Raw genomic sequence first — 26,148 nt, 5'->3', positions numbered from 1 at the left:
TTAATCCATTAAAACCTATAACTAGCCTTAAATATTATTCAATTTTTCGCTAAATAAGTATTACTTTGCTTAGTATTTTTGGGAACCACTGATAACATTATCTCGTGAGCCGTATATCTTTAATCGTGATAGGTAGTGTTGTTTAGGCTTCTATAAACAAAAGTGATTCTATAATCTATAGTATAATGGTTACTAAGTTCTAGTTGGTTCTTGGTTTATACGACGTGCCTACTGCCTGAACACTCGTGCTTACGTAACGTAAACCCAAAATCTATAAAGAATCTTTATATAACCATAAGTCCATATACATTCAAAGTTGATAACGAATAAACTCGCATAGTTATTAAACAAAAAGACATTACAACTTACAAGACAGTAACCTACAATGTTACAAGATGAGACGTGAGTCGATGACTACCCTTGCAAATGAAAGAAGAGTGAGAATATGAGTTCATCGATTCTGCGCATCCCCTTTTGTCGCAAGACAATGTTATCGTCTTATCGAGACCGGTTCCACCGCAGGTGATGCCATGACGCGCGGGGTGCTTAGAAAGACGATTTTTTTATCGGACCACGCTGGGTCCTGTGTGTTCTCTCGCTTCACGGTTGACGGTGTTGACGGAAAATACTTAAAGGATCAAAAGTAACAAATTTATCGTAAAATAAAAAAAATAGTTTAAATAATAATTGTGAAAACAAAAAAAAAAAAAAAAATCAATGAAATATATATGGGAATTATTTATACGTTAAACCGATTTTTATTAACAAAATCGATTTCTTTATTTTATTATAATTCAAAAGCAAACAACCATAAAAACTTATAAACTTACTTTTATTTATTGATGATACTATTATTTTTTTACACGGTATAATTTTCAAAATATTTTACAATTTGTAAGCTATTGATTTGTGAATTATGGTATACCTAGTTAAAAATTTATAAAATTTTCAATATTTTTATCTAAGATTGATAATTTAATTGAAAATTTCAATAATATGATAATAATTTTCTTTTAAAACTCAAAATTTGGACAGAATACCTAAATGTTTAAATAAAGATTATGGATTTTATTAAGGTATATTACTTATTATTTTATTTCTAGAAATCTTCATAACAATGTACAACCGCATGATAAAAATCTTTGAAATTAAACTCAATGTTCTTTTTATGAGTAAGTTATTCATTAGCCAACTAAAAAATAACGACAATTTATATTCACAATATTTTTTTATAAGCATATTAAAATGTTAACAAAATTCGTATAAATCATGAAAAATAGAAAATTATTTTGTTGCTAAAAATTCATTGAAACTTTTCTTTTTATAACTGAGATTTTAAAATTTAATACAAGATTCATACCGTTAGTTTTTTTACGTACACAGAGGCTACAGCAAAAGTAAGTTTACCGAGATCACATTAATTTTTTATAACTATTTATATCACCGCTAATATTTATATGATTATTTATGATTATTTTCAATCTAAGATAATATTTTCAAATTATTTCAACTCTTTTTGAGAGTGATGAACATGAAATTTCCTATTATTATTTTTTTTTCTTTCGATAATAATTTTTCCCCTTGGTCAAAAATCTTGAAAATGTTATACAAAATTATTTACAAGAGAATTTTATACGTTGTTTTTATTGTTAATTTTAAAATTATTTAAAATACAAATTTGTATATCTAAGTCTTGAAAATTGAGCACAAAGTTCCACATAATTAATTAATATTGAAAACAACTATAAAATAATATAAAAGCCTAATTTTTTTTTTTTTTTAGACATAGGTATTATGTTTAAATTTAGAAATAATTACATACATTTAAACTATGAAGGAACGATATTATTTTTTTTTTTAAGGTTTAAAATTATTATTACTTTTATATAAATAATAAAATAATATTTATGAAAGTTTATGACGATCATTGAATTATCTCCCAATATTAGGTAAAGTACCTCATCAAACATTAAATTGGCTCCCAATATAATTTTCAATAAGTAGTTTTCAAAGTTTAAAAATTGAAAAAATACGCAACTAATATTTACCGGATAACGAGAATTGGACATTTCGACATGGGGATATTTTGACGCGGCAGGTACCTATTAATATACCATTTTAAAAATACAAAATAAATAATATATCATTATTGAATATCACAATACATTTTAAAAATAGGAAATAAATAATATTTTATTAATAATAGGTATATCATTTATTACTTACGATTTGATACTAAATTAGATATTTGCAGCAATGATGACAAATCGAGAACTGGATTATGAAACGTTATTAAGGTTAGTTCGACCTATATAATTATCTTCTGAAGATTATCTAAAGATATAGATTCTTGAAAACTGTATTAAACTTAGCTTACATTTCTATACACTACACGTCTATACATATTCATCACTTTATCTTAACTGCTGTGAGTCAATAACCTACCTTTATCTTACCTTTTTAGTCGGTTTTTACGCTACACGATAACAGCTATATTTGTTTGGATTGTACTGTTGACGATTTTATTACGGTTATTTTTCATAATAGTAATAGTAATAGTCTTTATTTAAAAAAAACGCCGTGCCGAAATTTCCAGTGTTGATAATATGTCTTTGCGCCGAAACAGCCGCGCTGAAATGTCCTTGGCTCATTTGGTTTGCCGTTTCCAGATCCACAATTAGTCGGCGATTGCTTTTCATATGAACTAGCTTAATTAACTTAGTTGAAAATTATATTGAAAGTAATTATTATTTATATAAATATACATTTTTTTTTCATGAATGTATTGTATGCCGTGTGATATTCAAGGGGTTACTGAAATTATTATAAGAAGCTCCAATGTAGAAAGAACACACAAAAAATAAAATATTCTAGAAAAAATAAAATTTATAAACAGTCAAATTCAGAAATATGACGATGGTATAATATCCAGGTTTGGATTTATAAAAATTCTTGCAAACAAATTTAAGCCTAAAAAATAATATTAAAACAGTGCAGGTCAGTAAACATCGCACGTATATTAAAATTTTTATTTTTTTTTATGTACCTATAGTTAAATTATATTTTTGAACAATTTATATTAACTATAAAATGTAATATTTGTATTTTAAATTTTTTTACCAAAAAATTAAATTATAAAAATATAATAATCAAATTTTAAAATTTGAACTTTCATAAAATTTAATTTGACTTTCTGGTATAAATTATATTTTAAATGAGCTTATAATAAATCTTTTAATAAATTTTAAGATCTTAGGTATGAGTATTAAAATTTTTATGAATTTTAATCATTTTTTTTCGACATTTTAACTAAAATTCATTCCAACATAATATAATGTGTTGCCTGGCGTATCGTATAGGCAAAATAGGTACATAACTGTAATGTTCAATATCGTCCATAATAATTATATATTATATACGATTAGCTTATCACAACTTACTTCAATCGCCGGAAGAATGTGATTGCGCACAAAACAAAACGTGCCGTACTCTGCCACAACCACCCAAATCTATATTCCTAGACACCAGTCATTAAGGCCGACCGCAGAAATTATGAGACATCGGAAGTTAAACAAATTATTATTATCTAACTGTGCGGGGGGCTATACCTCCCCTCGCGTTCGCCCTTGCCAGTCATTTACGCCAAGTAACCACATTTAGCATCCCCTATATGCATAATATATGTACAGTACTACATTAACTTACCTAATTACGATTTACCAACACTCAACCATTATTGTATTTACTATTTACAACAAATCGGATGTCCATATTCACCGTTACTATAATTGTATACCTACTATAATTCACTTTATTATAGTAGCTGCAGTATTATAGACACGTACTCCAACAAAAAATCATGGTAATGACGTATACTCGTAGTTATCATTTTATTTTGTACTAAAATCTAATAATGAAATTGCTAAAATATAAAAAAATATTATGACAAATAGTTCTAATAGAATATAGAACATTTTAACTTATATAACGTTCATCAGAAAAATTTTTCTCGACTGTATCATAATTATCATAAAAACATAAATTTATTTTAGAAATTATATTATGTTAATAGCATGCATACCATTTCTATTGTGGAGAACGTTCAAAATATAATTCTTAAAAATTCTATATCACTCTCAATCATAGATTATTACAATAATTAATGTTGTTCAATCACTACAATTTATTAAAAAAATTACTTCACATAATGTTTAAAAAAAACGTACACAATTTATAAATAATTTTGAAAGTTTCTTACTTATTAAAAAACACGTTTCTATTGTACACTTTTTTTTTATTTTGAATATTGAATGATGTATAAACACAATAAACCTACAATAACAGATCTAGGATTTATTTTTTTTTTTTTTTGATGGGGGCATTTTTCATACTAATTTTATAAACACAATTTTGAATTTTATGTTAGGCCTTACAAATATAATATAACTGCCAAAGGTAAGGAGCAAGGCCCCCAATTGAATTCACCAAACTTCAGTAAATATTTATTTTATTTTGTATTTGTATTGTATAAGTAAATAACTAAATTACTTTCAGTCTTCAACACAAATCTTGCTTATAGAAGGTATAATCTATAAATTAATCAATTATTTATTATGTTGTATAAGTATTTTATATGCTGATTAATAAATGATTATTTATTTTTAAAAATCATGCATTTTTAACATAGAATATAAGTTATAGTATATACTTTGACAGTTAGTTTTCACAAGATACCTATACCTACCTATTAATTTGAACAAAATGTAGACTTTTTTGTAATTAACAATGTATAAACCAGGGGTCACCAATTAATACTTTCCGTGGGCCACATTAAGAATTCAGAAAATGTTTGAGGGCCATAAAAATTCGAAGTACATAATATTTATTATAGTATGCTGATTAAGTTAGGTTACATATTAAATTATTGGATTTTTCTCTCCTTGTCTGCGGGCCGGTTAAAATTCATCCACGGGCCGCCATTTGGTGACCCCTGGTATAAACTATAAATTATATCCATCTATAATCTATATAGCACCTATATATAATAATTAATAACAAATCATATATTAAAATAATAATCAAGTTAATTATATTTGATTAACTAAAAAAAAAAAATGTTTGTATTTGAAGACACAATAAAAATAATAAGTCTTAAGTTATCAAATAATTTTAGAACATTTAAATGTGTTTTTTAAATAGTATAAAATTACATTATACTTTAAAATATAAAAAAAATATATAAAATATCTCATAATTTATTTTAATCTACTTTGTTCTATACCAGAAGGAATCATTTCGTCATCCAATTCTTTGTTAGTAATGTTTAGACCCATAGCATTGTATCTAATTGGATACGTCAACAAATTTCCTTGATCCCAAGTGAATAATTCTTTATTATGTGGATTGTATTGGATTAGTGTAGTGTGTGCAAATGGATTAGTGAATGGTAAATCGACATCGTTTAAGCGAACGTTTTTGTATAAATCCAATGCAAATCTAAATTAAAATAATAACAATTTACAACATGGTACATGAAAAAAAAATCTTTATCATCTTTATGCAATAATATATTATATTATGTATCACCTAATGGTTGTACTCCTTTCAGTTACACTATGGACTGCATATAATACACCGCAAACGATAAACATATCTCCTGCTCGATCATGTTTAATGCTTATATTCCAAGCGTACTCGATTTCCAAAGTCATCGGGTCAACATGTAAAACTGCTGTATTATTTGAATCTTCTAGACCATAAATTACCCATAAACCATTTTCTTCGACTGCTAAATCTACATAGTTCATTCTAAATATTCATAAAAAAAAACAAGTGTACCTATTTCTTTACTTTTTATACCTACATAGTTAAATTTCGTTAAAATGCATAAAAAATTTACTAACTTGGTTGTATATAAACGATTTTTAGGGTTGGTAGTATTTAAGTATGGAACCGTCAAATGATCTGTAAATTTTTCTTGTTGAATATCATACTTTCGAATTATTGGTTTATCTTTTTCGTGAAAATAAAAAGAGTCTTTATACATCGCATGACTATTTCCCTAAAATACATTTTGTATTATAAATAAATATATAATATAATATTATGCAATTTAATTGAGTAACTAATATTAACAATAATGTAAATCACAATGTAAAATTGATTCATTTGAATTTAAAATTATATAATTTGTGTTAAAAATGTTACCTGATGAATGATTACATTTATATTCATTGTCTTATTTAATAAAATCAAAACTTTCGAGATTATTTTAAAGCTTAAATTATTATATATTATAATAATATAATATACAATGAAATTAAGTTATCTACTTATAAGACTATCATTTATTCGTTAATAAATAAAATTATAATAAAATTATACATAGTAATTAATAATAATATAGTTTTATTCATTTTACTCACATGGAACGAGTAACTTAAAGTATATGTTTTTGTTGGTCTATTATCTTTAAACATTGATTTATTAGAAAATTGATAAAGAGCATTTATTTCATTTACTGTCATCCAAATTGTATCATTTGAATCACGCGACATTGGATCTTTCATCCAACTTCCAAACGAAGCATTTGAAACTCTATTAAAGACTGGTTTACCCACTGCATATACTTGACAGTCTGAAATAAATATTATTGATGAAAGTAAGTATGTAATGCTTATTAATTTAAACAAATGATTATACTCTAGTTTAATATTTACCTAAAGTTCGATTAGCATGGCCTTTATTGGTGACTTTGTGTAGTTGTTGTATAGCTAATGGCTGATGGCCCAGTAAGTCATCAATAGTAAATTCTTCTTTACATTCTTTTGTTTCTTTTAATTTTGGACAAGTAGGACAAATTACGGGTGGTTGGCATATGTCATATTCTCCAATTAACTCTGGGGGTCCTTTACCGAACTTAATTTTGTTATTAGGATCAACATACGGTGGAGGTGTTACCAAAGTTGGATCAACAACTATAATGTTTAAAATAATATATTATGTTATTAAATATAATATTATTAACAATTTTTATTAAATATTTACTGTATAAAGTGATGTTTCCAGCTACGATAGCTTCATCATTTTTGCTCACACAATAATATGTGCCATTATCAGTATCACTAACTGACGATATATTTAGTTGCATTATGAACTTATAACTGGAAATATCTATTCTGGTTATACTATATTTATCATCGTTATCTATAATGTCTCCTTCTCGTTCCCAATAGTGAATCGCATATGGATAAGCTTCTACTTCGCATTCAAATGATGTTGAACGATTAACTGCAGCAGCCACATGTTGGTTTTGTACAGAAATAAGTGGAGGGACTAAAAAAATAATAATAACTTGATAGTTCATATTTTAATTATATTAGGTAATATCTAATTCAGATTTAAGTTTTTTTATTCTATATCATCTAGCATTCTTACACAAAAATATTTTTTTTAGGAGCTAAAATATCCAATATCAAAAAAAAAAAATTCAGATTTCTATTAAAACATATATATTATATAGTTATATACATAATATATTATATAATACCCATATTAAAAATAAAATGAAATATATTATGTAAATTTGACAAAAAAAGTAATAATAAGTGGGTACTTACAATGTGTTTCAATTGAATAATATTGTATTGCAGATGGAGCTATACCATTATCAGCTATGCATTTATAACGACCCATGTGAAGTCTATTGACTTTAGTAATATTTATAGCATAACCAGTAACTGTCTCCTCTAAAAAAAAATAATAATAATAATAAATATATTTTACAGTTAAATAACTAAAAATAATTACCTCTCCACGACCCCATCGGTACTGTAGTAGTATCAAGTTTTTGCCATACAATTGTAGGTTTAGGCGATCCTGTTGCAACACACCGTAATCTTAAATTATCACCCTCTTTCACAGTGATATTCTTCAATTCAGAATGTCCAATAATATTAGGAGCTGTTAAAAAGTCTGTAGTGGGAATTCCATTCACCGTGTAATTATAAGCACTTAATCCTGGTCTTCCAGGAGTACCGTCAACTCCTGGTTTACCTGGGCGACCTTTCGGTCCAGTTAAACCTAATTCATAAAATTTTAACTGTAATTTCATATTAAATATATAAAAAAAAAATCTCTAACCTTTTGGACCAATAGGGCCGGGTGGTCCTAATGGTCCCATTTCACCAGGCTTTCCATCGGTACCATTAAAGCACGTTGCATCTTTTCCAGGTAAACCATTAGTACCAGGAACACCTAAGTCAATTATCAAATACAAACACAGTTAATAACTCTTTTTAAATAAGAGATGTAGGATAGTAATATTAAATGATTAAAGGTAAGTAAATATAAGTTATTAAAAAAATACTTGAAGGAATATAACAATAGGATATATAATTAAAGGTTACAGCATACATAAACGATTGGTGTATTATGTATATATTATAAATATACATAAGATACTTACATATATGTATATATATATACGTATGAGTTACAAAGATGTTATTAAATATTGGCGTAGTTAAAAAATTAAGCACGTAACTCATACAAAATCACAGATCGGGTTTTGATAATTAAAGATAAGTTTGAAGAAAAATTACCATGGTGCATTTTTCTATAGTTTGCTAAAATGAGTTAGAAGTTTTTTAAAGGTAACGTAAAAGGTTAGTTTTATTTGGATGTAAGAGTAGTGTCATAAATATGAAGTTTAGTGAGAAAAAGCCTTTTATAAGTTAAAACATTAACATGGCCCCTTAAATAACAGTACTATACTTGTATAACCTTATAGGAAACATACTTAATACATTTCTCCTAGAGAGTTTTTTTACTTCAGCCATTTATATCATACTAATAAAGTTTTGAAAAATAACAGGATACAGAAGTCCCCCGAGATATTTTAGTATTTGCAGTAACTACACCATATACCTCATATCAATAAAACAATTTATAAATTCAACAAAAATATTTTTTTCTATCTCAATAACAACTGAATTATTAACTATAATTTAAAAATTCTAATTTAAAAAATTACTGAGGATTTATGTATTTTTAAAACTATATTGAATTGTTATAGTATAAAATCAATTACAAACCATCGAGACCATACTTTCCAGGCATTCCGTCCAATCCGGGTTCTCCAGGAATACCATCGCGTCCATCTAAACCTAGTTAATTCAATAAACATATTATATTATAATTTATAATATATAGGTAATTATTTCATAAAATGAAACTGAATTGAATTTATTTTTAAACATTAATTACTATCACTTGGTTAGAATAAAAAAAAGTAGGTTGGTATTAATTGATTTTAATATAATTCTATAAAAATCAAAATTATTATTTTATACAAATACCTATATGTGATACCTAGTTACTTTAGTATTTTTAATATTTTATATTATATTATTATTATTAATCAAAATAAGAGAATATCATAACATCGCAGCGCATGCACCAATTATTTTTTCTCCAACACATGTGCAATATAGCAAATCTGTAGAACCAATTTTATACATTTGTCAATTTTTAAGTTAAGAACATTAACTGTGTTTATACGTTCGTTTTCTTTTATATTTTTTTTTTATTTTTATGCGAAATATGAATATTTTAAATAAGTCAAAAATTGATGCATCGCATAAAAATCCAACGTACAAAATACAGATAATCTAATAATATTTGATAATATATCAATTTAAATTTTTTTCTTAATAAAAGTTAATAGTATAAGGCCGTAAGATTTGTTTTGCTTAAAGTGAAATCGTAATATTTTGCATATATGAATTGACAATTTGACATATTTTTAAGTAAATAGAAATTAAATCACTGAATTACAAATAATTTAATACTATTGTTATTATTTAAAATGTATTATAACCTACTACCAAAACACGAGAATAATTTAAATAAATATGTAATACAGTACTGCCTATAATTATATACGTCTATACAGCAATACAGATCTCTGCAGTCTATTTTATATATTTGTATAAGTATTGAATATTAAAGTAAGAGAAGTCTATGTAACTAATAGTTTTTATTTAATGAAAATCGCACACCTTAAATACACATCAAATCATCGATACTTTAGGTACTAAATTAGTTATATAATATTTATCTATTTAATTTAAAGCAAAAATTTAATAAGAACCTAAGCAAAATGAATTGTTCCAATAGTTAAAATGTTAATTGGCTGCTTGGAGTTATGAAATATACCAACATTTTTTTTATTTTTACAAATATTACCTATATAGCTTAAATTATATTAATTATCCTTACCAGGTGCTCCTGGGAAGCCAGTCATCCCTCTTTCTCCTTTTGGACCCACCTATAATTAAAAATGTTTTAATACATAATAAAGCTAAGTATTTAATACAATGCCAATTTAAATATCATGGCACCTACGAACCGGCCCTGGTAGCCCCGTAGGGCCTTTTTGACCTTCAAGTCCCATTGGACCATTCTGGCCTGGTTCACCTAAAACATAAATTATCATTGGAATAATTTTTGTATAGTTAAACATTTTATACATAAATATTAAATATATATCAATATTATTTAATTTGCCACAGTTTTAATGAAACATTTATCCCAATATATTAAATACATATATTGAAAATTAAATTAAAGAGTTATAGGTTAAATTACAAATTAATATTTATATTTTAACAATTGCAGACCTTCATTATTTTTAGTGAGAATAAACTCAATATTATACATTTATAACATGATTACATTTTAATTGACTCCAATCAATCATCATACGACATACATATAAATTAGCATCCTATATTGGTTAATTTGGTTCTCGATATATATTATTCTGCAATAGTCCTTTACACTTCTAATTTGTTTCCCAATGAAACATGTTAGACAAAATGGGATTTGTTTTAATTAGGTATTTACTATCGTTAATAAATGTATTTTTAATGTATTAGTATAAACTATTATAGTAATTAGTTAAATATTTTATTAAATTTATTATAATTTGTTGGTTTTTAAATTTACAGGAGTCAAAAGACAGCACATTTTGTTATTTAATTAAGAATTTACTTTTTTCACCGCGACATATAATAAATACCTATATACATACAAATTTATCATTGTATTCAAATATTGGTACCTATGTCGTTTAACTTATTGGCTATTGTCACTTGTTGGATATTATTAAACACTAAAAAAATAACATATAATAATTCAATACTTTAAACGTAATTTTATTATTATTTAAAAAGTTTTATTTTATGAACAATAACAATTAACTATTTTTAAGGTAGTTATTATTTTATTAAATTGTATACCTTTATTGCCTGGTAGTCCTTTCGGACCTATCTCTCCTCGAGGACCTATAGGTCCTTCTTTACCGGGTGGACAATAGTCTCTGGTAGATGAGCAGAAACCTTGAAGAGCAGCTACCTAAATATTTTTACCATTTAAACGTTAATAAAACACTTAGCTACCTACTATTAATAAGCACAGTGTATTTTACGTATTATATGTGCAATATGCACTCTCTCACACTCTCTATCTCTTACTGGTATCCTCGAATAGGCGTTGAGCCAATACCATTCCTCTTTGGTGCCATTTGGTGCTTCGCCCTTAGTATTGGTTTCTTTTTCGATGATTGGTCGGAAATTCGGATTGATGAATTCCACTTTTTCCCCGCCATCTTCGGTCTTTGATGACACCGAGTTCTCAGCGATGTTCACATCCCGTCGTAGCCGATGGCTCGTCGCTGCTGCAGGTTCCAATGCCGAACACCTGATGTCCACTTCGCGTATATACTCGTACAGTCCATACAACAGTACGTATTGAACCGTTATGACCGTAGCTAAGCACACATTCGACAAGTACTGCATGATTGAACATACAATTTTAGGTCGGCAGCACAGACGCAGTTAACATTATATAAGTATTTGAAGAATAACAAGGTCCCCCCAATTCGATGAAACCGTATTCGGTACGCCCGCACGCACACAACAACTTAATTAGACACTTCAATATATAAATCTCCCCCATGCGATGCACTACAGCAGTCAACGATCCCATTTTAATCAGACTCAATTAATGGTATGCTTTTTTAATTGAAATTAATTATTGTAAGAATCGATGAGCGATTAAAATATCAACACACTCGACCGCTACATACATCAACCGCATAATATGCTGCATATTAAATAATATACAACATTGTAATTTCTACATGTATATTAGAAGACGCATTTCAATGACTGTAGTTTTGTATAGAATTTTAATATATAGATATTATAAACATGTTTATATTTCGTATAATATACATAGTACTTAAGCTTCTTAAGCATACTTACATTAATCTATTGACCATATGTCCATATATATATATTATAAATTTACGTATCATGATAAAAGAGTATTGATATTTTATATTATATTATTTTTCCTTAATTTTTTATAATATTACTATATATAAATTTACATTGCTATAAAAATATATTATTATTTATTGAAATAAAGCCAATTAAATTCTATAGTAATTCTATCAATATATAGTAAATTAATTCATATTAATGCAACTAATAAGTTGTACAATATTTACCGATTTATTTGTCGATGTACCTGTTCATGAGTTATCACTTTTTTAATTAACATAATTGTATTTGTATAGTCTAAAAGTATACATAGTACAAATAATATATAATTCGTCGTTTCATAATATAGGTATTTATCAATATAAACTATTCGATATAATTGATTTTGACTAACGAGTAAAAAATAAAATTCTTAATTTAAAACCTAACCTTTTAAATTTAATTTTAATTTAATCTGCGCAAATAGCAGGAAAACAGGCTTCAAAAATAAAATGTTATAATAATAGACAAAAATGGTAATAAATACTAACCAATAGAAACTAACGTCCAATAAACACGGCTAAATATTGATCAAAAAAAAAAAAAATTTATTACTATTATATTAATTATTAACTAGATATTATAATAAATTACTATTAAAATAACTATTATTTTGAAAGAAAAAAATGTAAAAGTCACTTTATTAAATAGTGGAATATACCTATACTATATTATGCTGAATGTAATGTTAAGGTGCCACTGCCATAGCTTATTAGCCATTATTGGGAATGTGTTTAATTCGAATAATTCAATAGGTACTTAACTATTGCATACTAATATATCTACTATAAACGATACTGAAACGGTTGAACTAATTTTTACCAAAAATAAATCACATATAATATAGTATATACCTATTTTATAATAATAAATTATTCTAATATACCTTGGTAATAGTATAACTGATATTATAAAACTTATTGTACCGACGTACATAACCATCACAAAACGGTACCTATAGGGGCTAGGAATAGGGTTGTAGTATAATTGTATAAATAGCTTTAAATGTAACAGCACCTACCTACTTATATTTTGAAAACTCGCAACTTTCTTAATTTTCATTTTTCACATAATACCTAATCATAAAATTTGCACGTATTCCTATGATTGTATTTCATTATCTAACTATTATTATTGATTGACGTATGTGAAATCTTCATATTATTATGAGTGATGATACCTGAGAAAATAACTCGATCAAGTATATTATAATATAATTGTTAATCTATTCTTTAAACTTAATTTTCTGAATTAAATTAAATGATTAGGTACTTTTTTAGCTGTTTTAAATTTTTTCTTTAATAATTTATTTCGCTAGAAATTCCAACTTATAATTACGATGAACCTCGTATTACATTTTTAAGAGATAGGTACACAATAATACACTACACGCAATTATTTATTATACATTTACACATCACACGCCATAATATTATTTTAAAATTGTAGCACATATTGTTGTTAGGACTATTAACACATGATTGTACCAAGTAACGATTTTTTATAATAAATTCCGAAATCGCACCAAATCGGTACAAGTGTTGCATACCCGTAAACAAAGACTCGCCACTGTCACAGATAGAATATGATTACAGTCGAGTAGTCTACAGTCGACTACAACAGTCAATAGTGAACGTAAACATAAGTACATAATAATACACATACGCGTAAAATAAATACTAAATTGTTAACACCATAGAATTTATTTGTTATTTCAATTAATTATTAATGGTGTCAATGGTATTATAAAGCCAACAGTGTATGAAACGGAATATATGTAGTGACTAGAATCACTTGAAATTGATCAGTTTGGTAAATATTTTATTGTCTCTTACGTAGTAGTTTTAGCGCGAAATTTAATTTTAGATAAGTATTTAAAATTGTGTATATTTCTGCAATACGTATAAGATATAACCTAATGTTAGCTATTTTTTTATTTTTGAAATGTCATTTTAGTATTTTACTTTTCTGGTTTTTTGTAAATTTCATAATACTTCTACCTATTCGAACATAGTATTTTATAGATATTCCAACATTTCAAAAATCTAAAATCATATTTTACGCTCGAATAATATTTTACATTAGTGTCTTGGTGTAATACATAATTAATGACAATGCTTTTTAATTGTAAACCAAAGATCACATTGGCTATAAGATACACTAAATAATTGTTTAAATTCCATTGAGATTTTGTATAACCTACTAAAATAATAAAATTAAAATGTAAGACTCAACAAATGATACTAGATAATAATGATAAGATTATTATTGTTTATTATTTAATATTTATTTTTCTTATAAGTATATACAAATGTACATTAAAATGTTACATATTTTATTATTTTATAAGTTATAATTTTTAGTGTTATTGTAGATATTATATGAATGCATAAAAGTTTTAGACAAATTTCTAATTTCATAAGTATTTGATACTACAGCCAATGATCAACTCATACAAGAAATTTCTGACTGTTACGTCTTTGCTAACTCAATGATTAAATTAATAAAATAAAATTTATATTAAATAGTAATTACATACATATGAAAATTAAACTTTTGCAGTAGAAAGTCAATATGTTAATTAAATAATTATGTTATAATCATTTATGAATAATTTGTAGATAAAAAAGTCAAAATGCATCGAAGTATAGGTAAACGAATACGCATGGATGATCCTCCTCCAATGGAGTACGATGTTCCATCTACACCTGGTAGTTCTATTCATCCAAGTCCTATGACACCTAGTCGATCAGATTATCAAGAGCATTACAACCCCTATGCAAATTATCATAATTATCAAACACCAAGGTAAAAATTAATGGAAAAAAAAAATAATTCAATAAATAATGATGATGGATAATTTCTAGGTCTGAAGTCTTCAATATGGACCATTATCAAGAACCTGGAATGTCAGATAATAATTATGAACAAATGCCAGTTATTCAGCCGCCTCAACAATCACAATCTATGATGACATATGAAACACCTCCTCCTCATGTTTCCCCATCTATTCATGAAGAAATAAATTCACAAGAACATCAATCTCCCCGAATGCCGGTTCATGATGCTATGTCTAATTTACATTTAGACAATCAAATTCCATCTACGAGTGGTGGTATTGTTTCACCTAATGGTGGTATTGGAGATTCACCTAGTGGTGCTGTTGGTGATTCACCTAGTGGTGGAAGAGTGACTAGGGCAAGAACAAGAGGTTCAATATATATAAATTAATATAACACTTACCATATTAATAAATTTTAATATTTTATGTGTTGTTAGGAGCACAATATCCACCTCAAAGGTCTACTATGTCACCATCCCCACCACCAGAAAAGAAACCAGAAAAACGTAAGCCCGGAAGGCCTCCTGGCAGACCTGCAGGATCAAAAAAACAGCAGGTTCAAGCACCGCCTGTGGATTTGCAATTAGAAAATGATGGAACTTTATATGGTTCAATTAGAAATGGTCGTGTTTCTTTACAGGTATTTGTTATTTAGTTTAATACTTAAATTATATATATATAAAAAATATCATAGTTGTTTAAAAATAAAAAATAAATTTTTTTTTGTGAGTACAAATCATATTATAATTAAAGATTAAGATTGTACTTACCTAATCAACCATAGAACATGTCCCAATAATAGATGTGTGCAATTTGAACTGAGGGACGTAGTATATAAATAAAATGTTTGGATATTTATATTACTATTAGTAATAATTTAGATTAAATTAATTTTTGCTAAAAAGAAAAAATGATTGCTTATACTGCTTATATTATTAATTATTACAACAAATCTATTAACATGATTAAAAAAATTTTTTTACATAATTTCCAGTTGTAATAAAAAAAAAATGTTATCAAAAGAGTGGTGATATATGGGGATACCCTGTTAAATGTTTTTTTACAACTCCACTCACCCTAAACTTAAAATACTTATAAGTTATAACTCATAAACTATTTGTTTGAATTGCAATTTTTCTGAAAAAATAGTCTGCTTTAAAAAATAAATTTTAAAACATGTTATTATTCCAAAAAGTAATAATTTATAACAGTAAATTATTTATTTTTTTTTATCTTTTTATTTTGATTGGAAATTATTTAAAAGCAATATTTTCAAAACCATTAATATATTTTGAAATTATAAGTGTTTATCATTAAATAAATCTACCTGTATATATTATTTATATATATATTTATTAGGTCACTGTTGATGATTGGATTGAACAATATAAAATGAATAGAGATGAAGCACTTTTGGTATTAATGCAGTTCTTTATCAATGCTGCTGGTTGTAAAGGTGTCATTACACCAGCAATGTCTGAAAATATGGAGCATGCGGCTATTATTAGAAAAATGACAGAAGAATTCGACGAAGTAAAATTTTCCACAACCATTATTTTTATATTATACATTCTATGTTGATTGTTTCTTTTTTAGGAAAGTGGAGAATACCCTCTTATTATGAGTGGAATTCAATGGAAAAAATTTCGATCTAATTTTTGTGATTTTGTTGGTCACCTTGTAAAACAGTGCCAATATTCTATCATATATGATCAATATTTAATGGATAACATGATATCACTTTTAACGGGTTTATCTGATTCTCAAGTTCGAGCATTCAGACATACAGCTACACTTGCTGGTACATTATTTACATAAATTAACTAAAAAATATATTATATTAAATTTTTTATTTTAGCCATGAAATTAATGACGGCTCTAGTTGATGTTGCATTAATTGTGTCTGTCAATTTGGATAATACTCAACGTCAATATGAAGCTGAGCGTCAAAAAGCTCGAGATAAAAGAGCAAGTGATCGTTTAGAATCATTAATGGCTAAACGTCAAGAACTTGAAGAAAATATGGATGAAATTAAAAATATGTTGACATATATGTTCAAATCTGTATTTGTTCATAGATATAGGCAAGTAAAAATAAAATTATATGATTCAAAAGGGTTTGCTAAAATATTAAATTACAGGGATACCTTACCAGAAATTAGAGCAATATGTATGGCTGAAATAGGAGTTTGGATGAAAAAATTCCATCAAAACTTTTTGGATGACTCATATTTAAAGTATATTGGTTGGACTTTGCATGATAAAGTTGGTGAAGTACGATTAAAATGTTTACAGGTAATACTATTGTAATATTGTATAACTCTTTACCACCAACATAAAGATTACTTTTAAGAAATATATTAACCGTTAATACAGTTAATTTAAATCTTAAATATGTTCTATGTTTATCTATATACAAAAATAATATAAGATGTATATTAAAGTTTTAAATATACTTAAAAAGTATTCTTATTTTATAATTGTAGGCATTACAACCTTTATATGCATCTGAAGAATTAAAAAGTAAATTGGAACTTTTCACCAGTAAATTTAAAGATAGAATCGTGGCAATGACATTAGATAAAGAATATGATGTTGCAGTTCAGGCTGTCAGATTAGTCATTAGTATTTTAAAGTAAATAAAATCTTTAGTTTTCACATTTACTTTTTTTTTTAGTACCTTACATATTAGTAAAAATATTTTTTATTATATAGACACCATCGCGATATCTTATCAGATAAAGATTGTGAACATGTATATGAACTTGTTTACTCCTCTCATCGTGCAGTTGCTCAAGCTGCTGGAGAGTTTTTAAATGAACGTTTGTTTAAACCAGAAGAAGATACAAAAACTGTGAGAACAAAACGAGGAAAAAAACGTTTACCAAACACGCCATTAATAAGGGATTTAGTTCAGTTCTTTATTGAATCAGAAGTAAGATTTGGTTAAAATTCAAAACAAATTACTAGGTATACCTTTTAATATTTATCACATTTTAGTTACATGAACATGGAGCCTATTTGGTTGATTCACTGATCGATTCTAATGAAATGATGAAAGATTGGGAATGTATGACTGATTTATTGTTAGAAGAGCCTGGTTTAAGTGAAGAGAAAATGGATGATAGACAAGAAACAAGTTTGATTGAATTGATGGTGTGTTGTATTAAACAAGCGGCAACTGGAGAAGCTCCTGTTGGACGAGGACCAAATAGAAAGGTAGATAATTTATTATTTAAAATAGTATAAATAATATTTAAAAGTAACTTTTTTCTATGTTTTTATATTTAACATGTCATCAAACTAAATGTATTGAAATTTAATTTGTCACATTATAAATAAAATTAATTTATATTAAATTTATATAAATTTAAATAAAACAAATGTTAATTTTTATTATGATGATTAATGAGTATACTAAAATCTATAGGAATTTAAACATTATTTTTTATTAATATTACATTATTCTAAATAGATGATGTCAGTAAAAGAAATTAAACAAGTTCAAGATGATAAGCAGAGATTGACTGAACATTTTATAAAAGTGTTACCCCCATTAATTGATAAATATAGGGCAGATGCAGACAAACTTATTAATTTGTTATCTATACCTCAGTATTTCGATTTAGATATTTATACAACATCAAGACAAGAATCTGTAAGTAAATTGTTATAAATAACTTTCTTTCCTAAATCTTAATATCATATGTGAACTATATTGTTTTATACATTTTATTGTTACTTTAGAATTTAGATTTATTACTTAAAAAAATACATTTGGTAACTGACAAACATCAAAACGATGAAGTTCTTGAAACTTGTGCCAAGACTTTAGAAATTCTTTGTTCAAAAAACAATTCTACATTAGCTACCAGGTGTAGTGTTCAAAAAAGCACTCTTATGGATACTATTACTAATAAACACAGAGAGGCTATGGATGATTGGAATAATCTTATTGAAGGAGTAAATTAATTGATTTATTATTTTCAACCGTTATTTAATAATATTTATTATTTATTCAATCTTCTTTCTAAAACATAAACATTATATTTAGAATGAAAAACCTGATGATGATGAAATCTACAATGTGGTAAATAGTATGAAGAAGATTTCTATATTTTATTCGTGTCATAACTTGGGGCCTTGGAATTTGTGGGATATAATTTTCAAAGACTTAAAAATGGCCCACGAGGGTTCAAAACCATTACCAGAAGAAGTAATTTAATATTTGAGAATACTTTAAGTTAAATATTTATTATATGATTTTTTTTTTGTGTTATGTAAGGCTATTAAATATAGCATTTCTGCATGTATGTTTGCTACAATGTGGGAATTGCACAGTGTTGAAAATGTTTTGGAAAATGGGCGTAACGAAGATATAGAAGAACAAGTAGCGCAAGTTAAGACTAAGCTCTATGATTTCATGGATGTTCTTCGAGGAATTTTGGCACATTCTACTAATCCTTTATTCAAAGAAGAGGTAATTTTCTTTTATTGTCTTCTGTGAATCCTAGAATATTTAATTTTAATAAATTTTTTTGAATAGGCTTATATATCGATATGCGACTTACTTGTTGTTTTTTGTAACCAATTGGGTGTCAAACAATATCCAGTTTTGGGAAATCTACTCTATGATTCTGACAAAGAACTTCAAGATTTATTGAATAATTTTATTCAAAAAAATGTGTTTGTTTATGAAGAAGAAGGTAATTATTAAATTAGTTGTTTTCAAATTATTTTATTTTGTGATACACATTTAGACTAATACATTCAAATTAATTAACAGGCGTTCAAGATGAGCATTCTAAAATTGAAGAACTACACAAAAGAAGAAACTTTTTAGCATCTTATTGTAAATTAATTGTGTATGGAATGATTCCGGTTACTTGCGCCGCAGATATCTTTAAGCATTATGTTAAAGTAAGAATTTAAATGTTATTATTTAATTGATTATTAATTATGTTTTAATTTTTAATATTTAGTCATATAATGAATATGGAGATATCATTAAGACTACAATTGGAAAAGCCCGTGAAATTAATAAAGTTCTTTGTGCAAGAACTATGGTTGTCAGTTTAATCACATCATTTAGAGAACTACAAATCAATTGTGGTACATTCCGTATTTCAAGATCTTCTCAAGAGTTCAGCAGTTTAAAGGTACAGATTAACTAGGATTAACATAACTAAATAAAGTTTACTGAATGAATATTTTTTTACTTTTTTTTTTTTACTTTAGGAATTGGCTAAAAGATTTGCTTTATCATTTGGATTGGATGCATTAAAAAATCGTGAAGCTATGGCAGCTTTGCACCGTGAAGGTGTCTTATTTGCTGTAGGTACTGATGAAGGAATTGCTCAAGATGATCCGTCAGTACCACCTCCACATGTTGCATTTTTGGAGATATTAGCTGAATTTACCAACAAACTACTTAAACAAGATAAACGCATTGTGTAGGGATACTTTTAATTTGTTCTATTCTATGATTATTTATCTTAATTGTTATTTACCATTATAGTCTTAACTATTTGGATAAACATATAACATCGGCAGTTCCCTCGAGTCGCAGTGAAGATTGGCAGCCTTGGGTCATTTATAGAAACAGCTTAATGCATGGTGATGCTGAACCTGGACCAGTTACTTCACGGCGGGCATACACACGTAGGAATAAAAAAGAAACTTGTAAGTAAACCATTAAATTATATAATGCCTAGATTAAAGTAATTAAATATTAATTTTAAATATTTTCTAAATTTTTGTTCAGATGATGACGAAGACGATGAAGGATCAGATCAAGATTTTGGGTATTAAAAACATAATAGTTTTATTTCAGTTACATTTTTAAGTATACTTTAGCATGTATGCGAAGAATTATTTAATATGTATTGTTACTGTAATTATAGTACGCTTCTATTATTTTTAATTTATTTAATTTTCAATGCTATTTTTTTTAATTATTATTTTTTTCAGTTATTAAATTTAAGCTGTAATCACCAATGTCATCTTGGAGTTTTTTATGCACTGTTGTGTGTTCCTATCATGTAATAAAATTTATTTTGCTATCCAATTTGTGTTTTAATTTGATTTTTGAAATTAGTTTATTTGAATCTTATAATTTATTTTAATGTAAATCAATTATTTTTATATGAATATAAACAATGCATGCATTTTTAAATAAATGTGATTGATAATAATTATTATATATTTTTTTTTATTTTGGCTATGTGTTACAGTTATTTTTTTATTGAATTAAATGTATGGTTATGCATGAAATTTAGTTTTAATATATTTTTAAGTATTACATTTAAACAATGTCTATTAAATCAAACAAAAAACTTGTGTATTATCATTTATATGAATAGTTAATTATCAAGATTTAGTAACCCTAATACTAGATAATAATATGGTAAGTAATAAAATAATTAAGCCGATACAATTTAAAATTTTAAATAGTTTAATGATAATTTAAATATTTCATTATTAATTCATATTATTATAAAAATATAAAATTTTGAATATTAGTTATTTCTTGTTATCTACTTATATATTTAATTTATTGAGTATTATCAAATAATTTCAATTCGAGAAAAATTTTTTCATTAGTCAAAATCTATGCAAAAAATTAAGTTCATATCAATAGTTTTACTAGTTAGTTAACTACAGTTAATTGTCTAGTTGGAATTATAAAATTGATTTAATATTTTTTTAATCAATGTTAACAACTTTTTGATACTCGCAGAACTCCAAGTGTACAAACTGAAGCTCCAATAAAGAAAAGAAGATCAAAGATTGTTAAGTAAGATTTAAATGAACTCATATTCTTTTAAGTACTTGTTATTTAAAATATATATATTTTTATTCCTTATTAAGATCAACAAGATCACAAGATAGCCGCTCTGAATTGAACTCTGATGAAACTAATTGGTCAGATAGTACTGTAGCTGGAGGCTCTCGTCCAACACGCCAGTGCATAAATCGTTCAATACCTTATCGTTATATTCAAGAAGACGATGAAGATGATGAATAAAGCATAATAATTTTAAATTTGTATTACTTTTTAATTGAGATGCAGTTATTATTGCAGAAATCTTAACAATACAGTTGAATCGCCATAATTCAAAAAATTTGACAACTCAAATTTTTTTTTTTTATTCCCTAGTTAATATATTCTCTTACACTCAATGTATTATAAGTCTTGTAAAGATGAGTATACAATTTTGATAAATAGTTTAGTCGGAGTATATTATATCTGTTATACCTGGGTATATGCTTAAACAAATTATGTTTTATCATTTAACTACATTATAAAGATAATAAACGAGTACTAAACTGATTATTATAATTCTAAAAATGATGACCCTCAAAAAACTTTAAATATGATTAGGGTGAACCGAGCAATATCATCATTATTAACTTTTAGGCAATTCATTGGATCTATTAGTCAAGGCGTAGAAAAATTAAAAAATGTTGTCAATTAACAGCCAAAAAACCAAAAATGAATAACAAATTATTTTTCTATTGTTAGTAGTAAATAATACATATTATGTACGTATATAATAATATTGTATATTTTTTACCTTTTTATAACATTTATATGTATATGTAAATATTTATCATGTTTTTATGGTAAAATTTAAAAATATAATGTCATTAAATAACTCAGTTTTGACTAAATTTTAATAAATTTGAGTTATGATTTTAAACAATACATATCTAGAAGCAAATTTTTACTATCCTTCAACTTTGAATTATTGCGACTCAACTGTATAATATAAAAAAATATTAGTAATATTTAGCTGTTGTATAAAATTTTACTGTCTTGGTAATAACTAATAGGAAAAAATACAGTTTGATACAGTTAGATACAGTTTGTTATTTAATTATTTACTCAGAAATCTGGCAATAAATCTAATAAAAATAACATATTTTGTCATTTCCTAAATGAACAGCATAGTATCTGAAAATTAATTATATTTATCTTATACTGAGATTAAGTATAAATAGTTGTTAATTTCTTTAAAAAAAAAAAATAGTTAACTACGTACCACTTATTATTTCAAGTAAAAAATTTTGAAATTGTTTTAATTTTAAAATTCAATATCTTGCACGGGAGGAGAATACATCCTGGTTTATATATTATACAATATAAAATTTTATGTAACACTTAAGATACTCACTAAAAAATTTTCATTTATTATAATTTAAGGTTTTTATAAAAATTATAAGAGACTTGATTACTATATAATTAATAATAATTAACAACACTTTAAATGGTTCATTATTATAGATAAATATGTTGGTTTTTTCTAGATTTGTAACATTTATAATACATTATTTTTTTAAGTAACTATTTAAATTATTATAAGGCTGTTGGAACAGATAATTTTAAATGGAATTGCTATGTGTAATAAATTAATTATTTCTCAAATATTTCAAATACTTCTTATAATTATCTTTAAAACCTACTGATTTACTAATGAAAATTACCAATAGAGTAAGATAGTGAGTTAGTGCAAGTACTACAAGTTGTTAGATTTAAATTTTGTCAAAAGATTTATATTTATGAACATTTTTACTAAGTTATGTAGAAGAAATAATTATTGATTTTTGCAACTTACTAGAATACATAAAATATAAAAATATATTTTTTTAGATTTTTGTATACATTTTTTAAATGTAATTTTGATTTTAAAACTTATTAAATTAAAAATAAATAAATAAAAACCTTACTTCATCCACATAGGAAAAAAGCAAAACGAATTATAAATTACAAATAAATTCATACAAGCATTTAAAACAGTAATCAGACATAAGGAAGCACATATACTAGTATTCCATTAAATACTAATATTGGTTTAAAACTACAATAAACATAAAATACTCCAACAGCCTTAGTATTCATAATAATTCACTTATGTTTGCTTATATTATTTAATTAATATTTTATAAACGCTGAGTAATCATCAACAGTTGATATTCATTATATACCTAAAATAACAAACAATAATCCATTGCAGGTACAATAGAATGCAAATATATTTATCTATAATTTCATTAGTATGTTTTTGAGCATAAACAAATATTTTATTATATTAGCTTAATTAAAAAAATTGAAACAATAAGATAAAATGTAAAACATAAATTATGTACCAAATTTAGTTTCTATTATTTACATATAGTTACTCCTAATTTTTTCCTTATATCTTCAACTAAAATTGCATTCTCTATACTTAAAGACCATGGAACTATACTGCTCTCATTCAAACCTGTAATAATACAATAATTCACTAATTCAATCATGTCAAAATTAATATTTTGTAAAATTATAATTACCTTTCAGAAGACAATTTCTAACTTCTTGAATTTCGTAGATTAGTTGTACACTATTTCCATATCTGGTTGGTTTTTTTGTTTCAGGCACATCTATATTAATGTCTGATCCATTTATAGACATTTTAGTCGCTGACCAAAATGGATCGTATAACTAACAAAATAATTTTGTTATCACATAATTTATATAATAGTCTATTTTTCATTTTATTTTACTTTAATATTTCCTTTAGTGCCAAATACAGTCGCCTCATTGGGTAGGTCAACTTTAAAATGGCTTAAAAATGTAGAAATTCTGCCATTACTATACTTTAAAATTACACTCGCATCCTTGTCAAACCCAGATTCTGTTAACTGTCCACAAGTGCCATAAATTTGTGGCTTTTCAGGGCCAAATAGAAATTGACTCATGTAAACTGAAAATACAGCTAACTCTAATATTGATCCTCCACTATTTCGCCTATCAAATTTGTCCAATTAATTAAAGAATACTTCTTAGACCTAACTAGATACTAAGAGAAATGCATTACTGTTGAATTAGCGATTCGGACATCGGTGTACCAAATGAAGAAATAATTTGTAAAGGTTCGCCAATTGTACCTTTGTTAATTTCTTCTCTTAAAATAGTAAACGCTGGAGTGAAAAACATCCACATAGCCTCCATAATAAACAAGTTTTTAGACCTCGCAAGCTGAAATAGTAAAAAAAAAAAAAATGTTGTTTTTTATCAACAAAATATTGAAATAGATAAATTTACACATCTTTAAGCTCATAAAACCAGACATATTAATAATATTATATAAGTGTAAGTATAATTACTTCAACGAGCTGTTGGACTTGTTTGGTATTTTGACAGAATGGTTCTTCGCATAGAACATTTTTACCGTGTTCCAACATCAAACGACTGACAGAGTAATGGTGTTCGTTGAGGGTGCCCACATAAACAACGTCTGTTACAAGTTACAAATCACACGATAATCAGATAATCATAATATTCAACAATTATTATACCTGACTATTGGTACCTAGTCATAACGTCATAAATCACAAGGTTTCAGAGTCGAATTCGGAGTCTTACCTACTTCGGGGTCGGTGGCCACCAGAGAATAAGAATCGTACGCCTTGGGAATGTCAAACTGTTGAGCGAATTCTTGAGACCTCGCCTTGTCTTTGGACGCCACCGCCGTGATCAAGTGTTCTGTCCGCGGCAACGTACTCATGGCCACGGCAAAGTCGTGCGAAATATTGCTGGTGCCTATTACTCCCCATCGGGTCGCCATCTCTGAACGGTAGTAATGTGCACTCGAAACTGTCGCGTTTGTCGGATGCGCCCGATAATAACAGTGAAATACCTATACTCAAATTTGAACGACTCGGCTCGACGAGGAGTATGCCAAGAGTGGAACACACCAGTGCCGCGCGGACAACCTGTTCGCGTGGAGGCGCTAATTAATACAGAACGAAATAATATCTCGTCGGTTGCGACGGAATCTCGTGCACAGTAATATTATTATGTTTTTCTACAGTGAACAGCGTACAGTCGGGTTAAATAAATTGTACACGCGCACGGGTCACGGCAGTTTATCA

General features: G+C 26.4%; 3 protein-coding genes across 6 annotated transcripts; 1 reads left to right on the top strand and 2 right to left on the bottom strand.

Moving 5' to 3' along the window:
• Nucleotides 1-4,640: 4,640 nt before the first annotated feature.
• LOC114122656 (uncharacterized) lies at nt 4,641-12,099 on the bottom strand. Of its 3 annotated transcripts, none has more exons than XM_050203979.1 (14): nt 11,538-12,099; nt 11,304-11,418; nt 10,412-10,479; nt 10,282-10,330; nt 9,096-9,167; nt 8,143-8,256; nt 7,810-8,082; nt 7,620-7,748; nt 7,048-7,335; nt 6,720-6,977; nt 6,426-6,637; nt 5,904-6,061; nt 5,587-5,808; nt 4,641-5,496 (listed from the first exon to the last, which is right to left on the bottom strand). In XM_050203979.1, exons 1-14 carry the CDS (start codon nt 11,859-11,861, stop codon nt 5,256-5,258), a joined length of 2,523 nt encoding a protein of 840 aa, XP_050059936.1. In that variant the 5' UTR covers nt 11,862-12,099; the 3' UTR covers nt 4,641-5,255. The 3 variants fall into 3 exon arrangements, with proteins under 3 accessions (XP_050059936.1, XP_050059938.1, XP_050059937.1); XM_050203981.1 differs by having other exon boundaries at nt 11,492-11,681; XM_050203980.1 differs by having other exon boundaries at nt 11,522-11,681.
• A 1,881-nt stretch (nt 12,100-13,980) lies between these two features.
• On the top strand, nt 13,981-23,094 carry LOC114122674 (cohesin subunit SA-2). Of its 2 annotated transcripts, XM_050202897.1 has the most exons (23): nt 13,981-14,201; nt 15,011-15,197; nt 15,257-15,600; nt 15,669-15,871; nt 16,591-16,764; nt 16,828-17,032; nt 17,090-17,315; nt 17,373-17,526; nt 17,718-17,866; nt 17,947-18,166; nt 18,232-18,450; nt 18,707-18,889; nt 18,979-19,194; nt 19,286-19,447; nt 19,517-19,711; nt 19,778-19,937; nt 20,018-20,151; nt 20,214-20,390; nt 20,470-20,684; nt 20,750-20,913; nt 20,996-21,035; nt 21,971-22,027; nt 22,102-23,094. In XM_050202897.1, exons 2-23 carry the CDS (start codon nt 15,025-15,027, stop codon nt 22,256-22,258), a joined length of 3,927 nt encoding a protein of 1,308 aa, XP_050058854.1. In that variant the 5' UTR covers nt 13,981-14,201; nt 15,011-15,024; the 3' UTR covers nt 22,259-23,094. The 2 variants fall into 2 exon arrangements, with proteins under 2 accessions (XP_050058854.1, XP_050058855.1); XM_050202898.1 differs by lacking the exons at nt 21,971-22,027; nt 22,102-23,094 and adding an exon at nt 21,202-21,431.
• Nucleotides 23,095-24,242: 1,148 nt separating this feature from the next.
• LOC114122664 (trans-1,2-dihydrobenzene-1,2-diol dehydrogenase-like) lies at nt 24,243-26,146 on the bottom strand. Its single transcript, XM_027985395.2, has 6 exons — nt 25,640-26,146; nt 25,381-25,511; nt 25,092-25,252; nt 24,778-25,021; nt 24,565-24,715; nt 24,243-24,497 (listed from the first exon to the last, which is right to left on the bottom strand). The coding sequence occupies exons 1-6, from the start codon at nt 25,839-25,841 to the stop codon at nt 24,397-24,399; spliced, it is 990 nt and encodes a 329-aa protein (XP_027841196.1). The 5' UTR covers nt 25,842-26,146; the 3' UTR covers nt 24,243-24,396.
• Between the last annotated feature and the right edge of the window lie 2 nt (nt 26,147-26,148).

This window comes from Aphis gossypii, chromosome 3 (assembly GCF_020184175.1).
Source record: "Aphis gossypii isolate Hap1 chromosome 3, ASM2018417v2, whole genome shotgun sequence".
NCBI classification, from domain to species: Eukaryota; Metazoa; Arthropoda; class Insecta; order Hemiptera; family Aphididae; genus Aphis; species Aphis gossypii.
Note: the sequence above shows the minus strand (reverse complement) of the source record. Positions and strands in the feature narration are given on the sequence as shown.

What these genes read in the sequence shown, in the direction of transcription:
- LOC114122674 (XM_050202897.1), top strand. Translation starts at nt 15,025, where the DNA reads ATGCATCGAAGTATAGGTAAACGAATACGCATGGATGATCCTCCTCCA. An exon ending in ATGGTCGTGTTTCTTTACAG is followed by an intron (nt 15,872 to 16,590) that starts GTATTTGTTATT and finishes TATATTTATTAG; the next exon opens with GTCACTGTTGATGATTGGAT. An exon ending in AGAAGATCAAAGATTGTTAA is followed by an intron (nt 22,028 to 22,101) that starts GTAAGATTTAAA and finishes TTCCTTATTAAG; the next exon opens with ATCAACAAGATCACAAGATA.
- LOC114122664 (XM_027985395.2), bottom strand. Translation starts at nt 25,841, where the DNA reads ATGGCGACCCGATGGGGAGTAATAGGCACCAGCAATATTTCGCACGAC. An exon ending in AAGTCCAACAGCTCGTTGAA is followed by an intron (nt 25,253 to 25,380) that starts GTAATTATACTT and finishes TTACTATTTCAG; the next exon opens with CTTGCGAGGTCTAAAAACTT. An exon ending in TAGAAATTGTCTTCTGAAAG is followed by an intron (nt 24,498 to 24,564) that starts GTAATTATAATT and finishes GTATTATTACAG; the next exon opens with GTTTGAATGAGAGCAGTATA.
- LOC114122656 (XM_050203979.1), bottom strand. Translation starts at nt 11,861, where the DNA reads ATGCAGTACTTGTCGAATGTGTGCTTAGCTACGGTCATAACGGTTCAA. An exon ending in CTTTAAGTTACTCGTTCCAT is followed by an intron (nt 6,062 to 6,425) that starts GTGAGTAAAATG and finishes AATGTATTTTAG; the next exon opens with GGAAATAGTCATGCGATGTA. An exon ending in AATCGTTTATATACAACCAA is followed by an intron (nt 5,809 to 5,903) that starts GTTAGTAAATTT and finishes ATGAATATTTAG; the next exon opens with AATGAACTATGTAGATTTAG.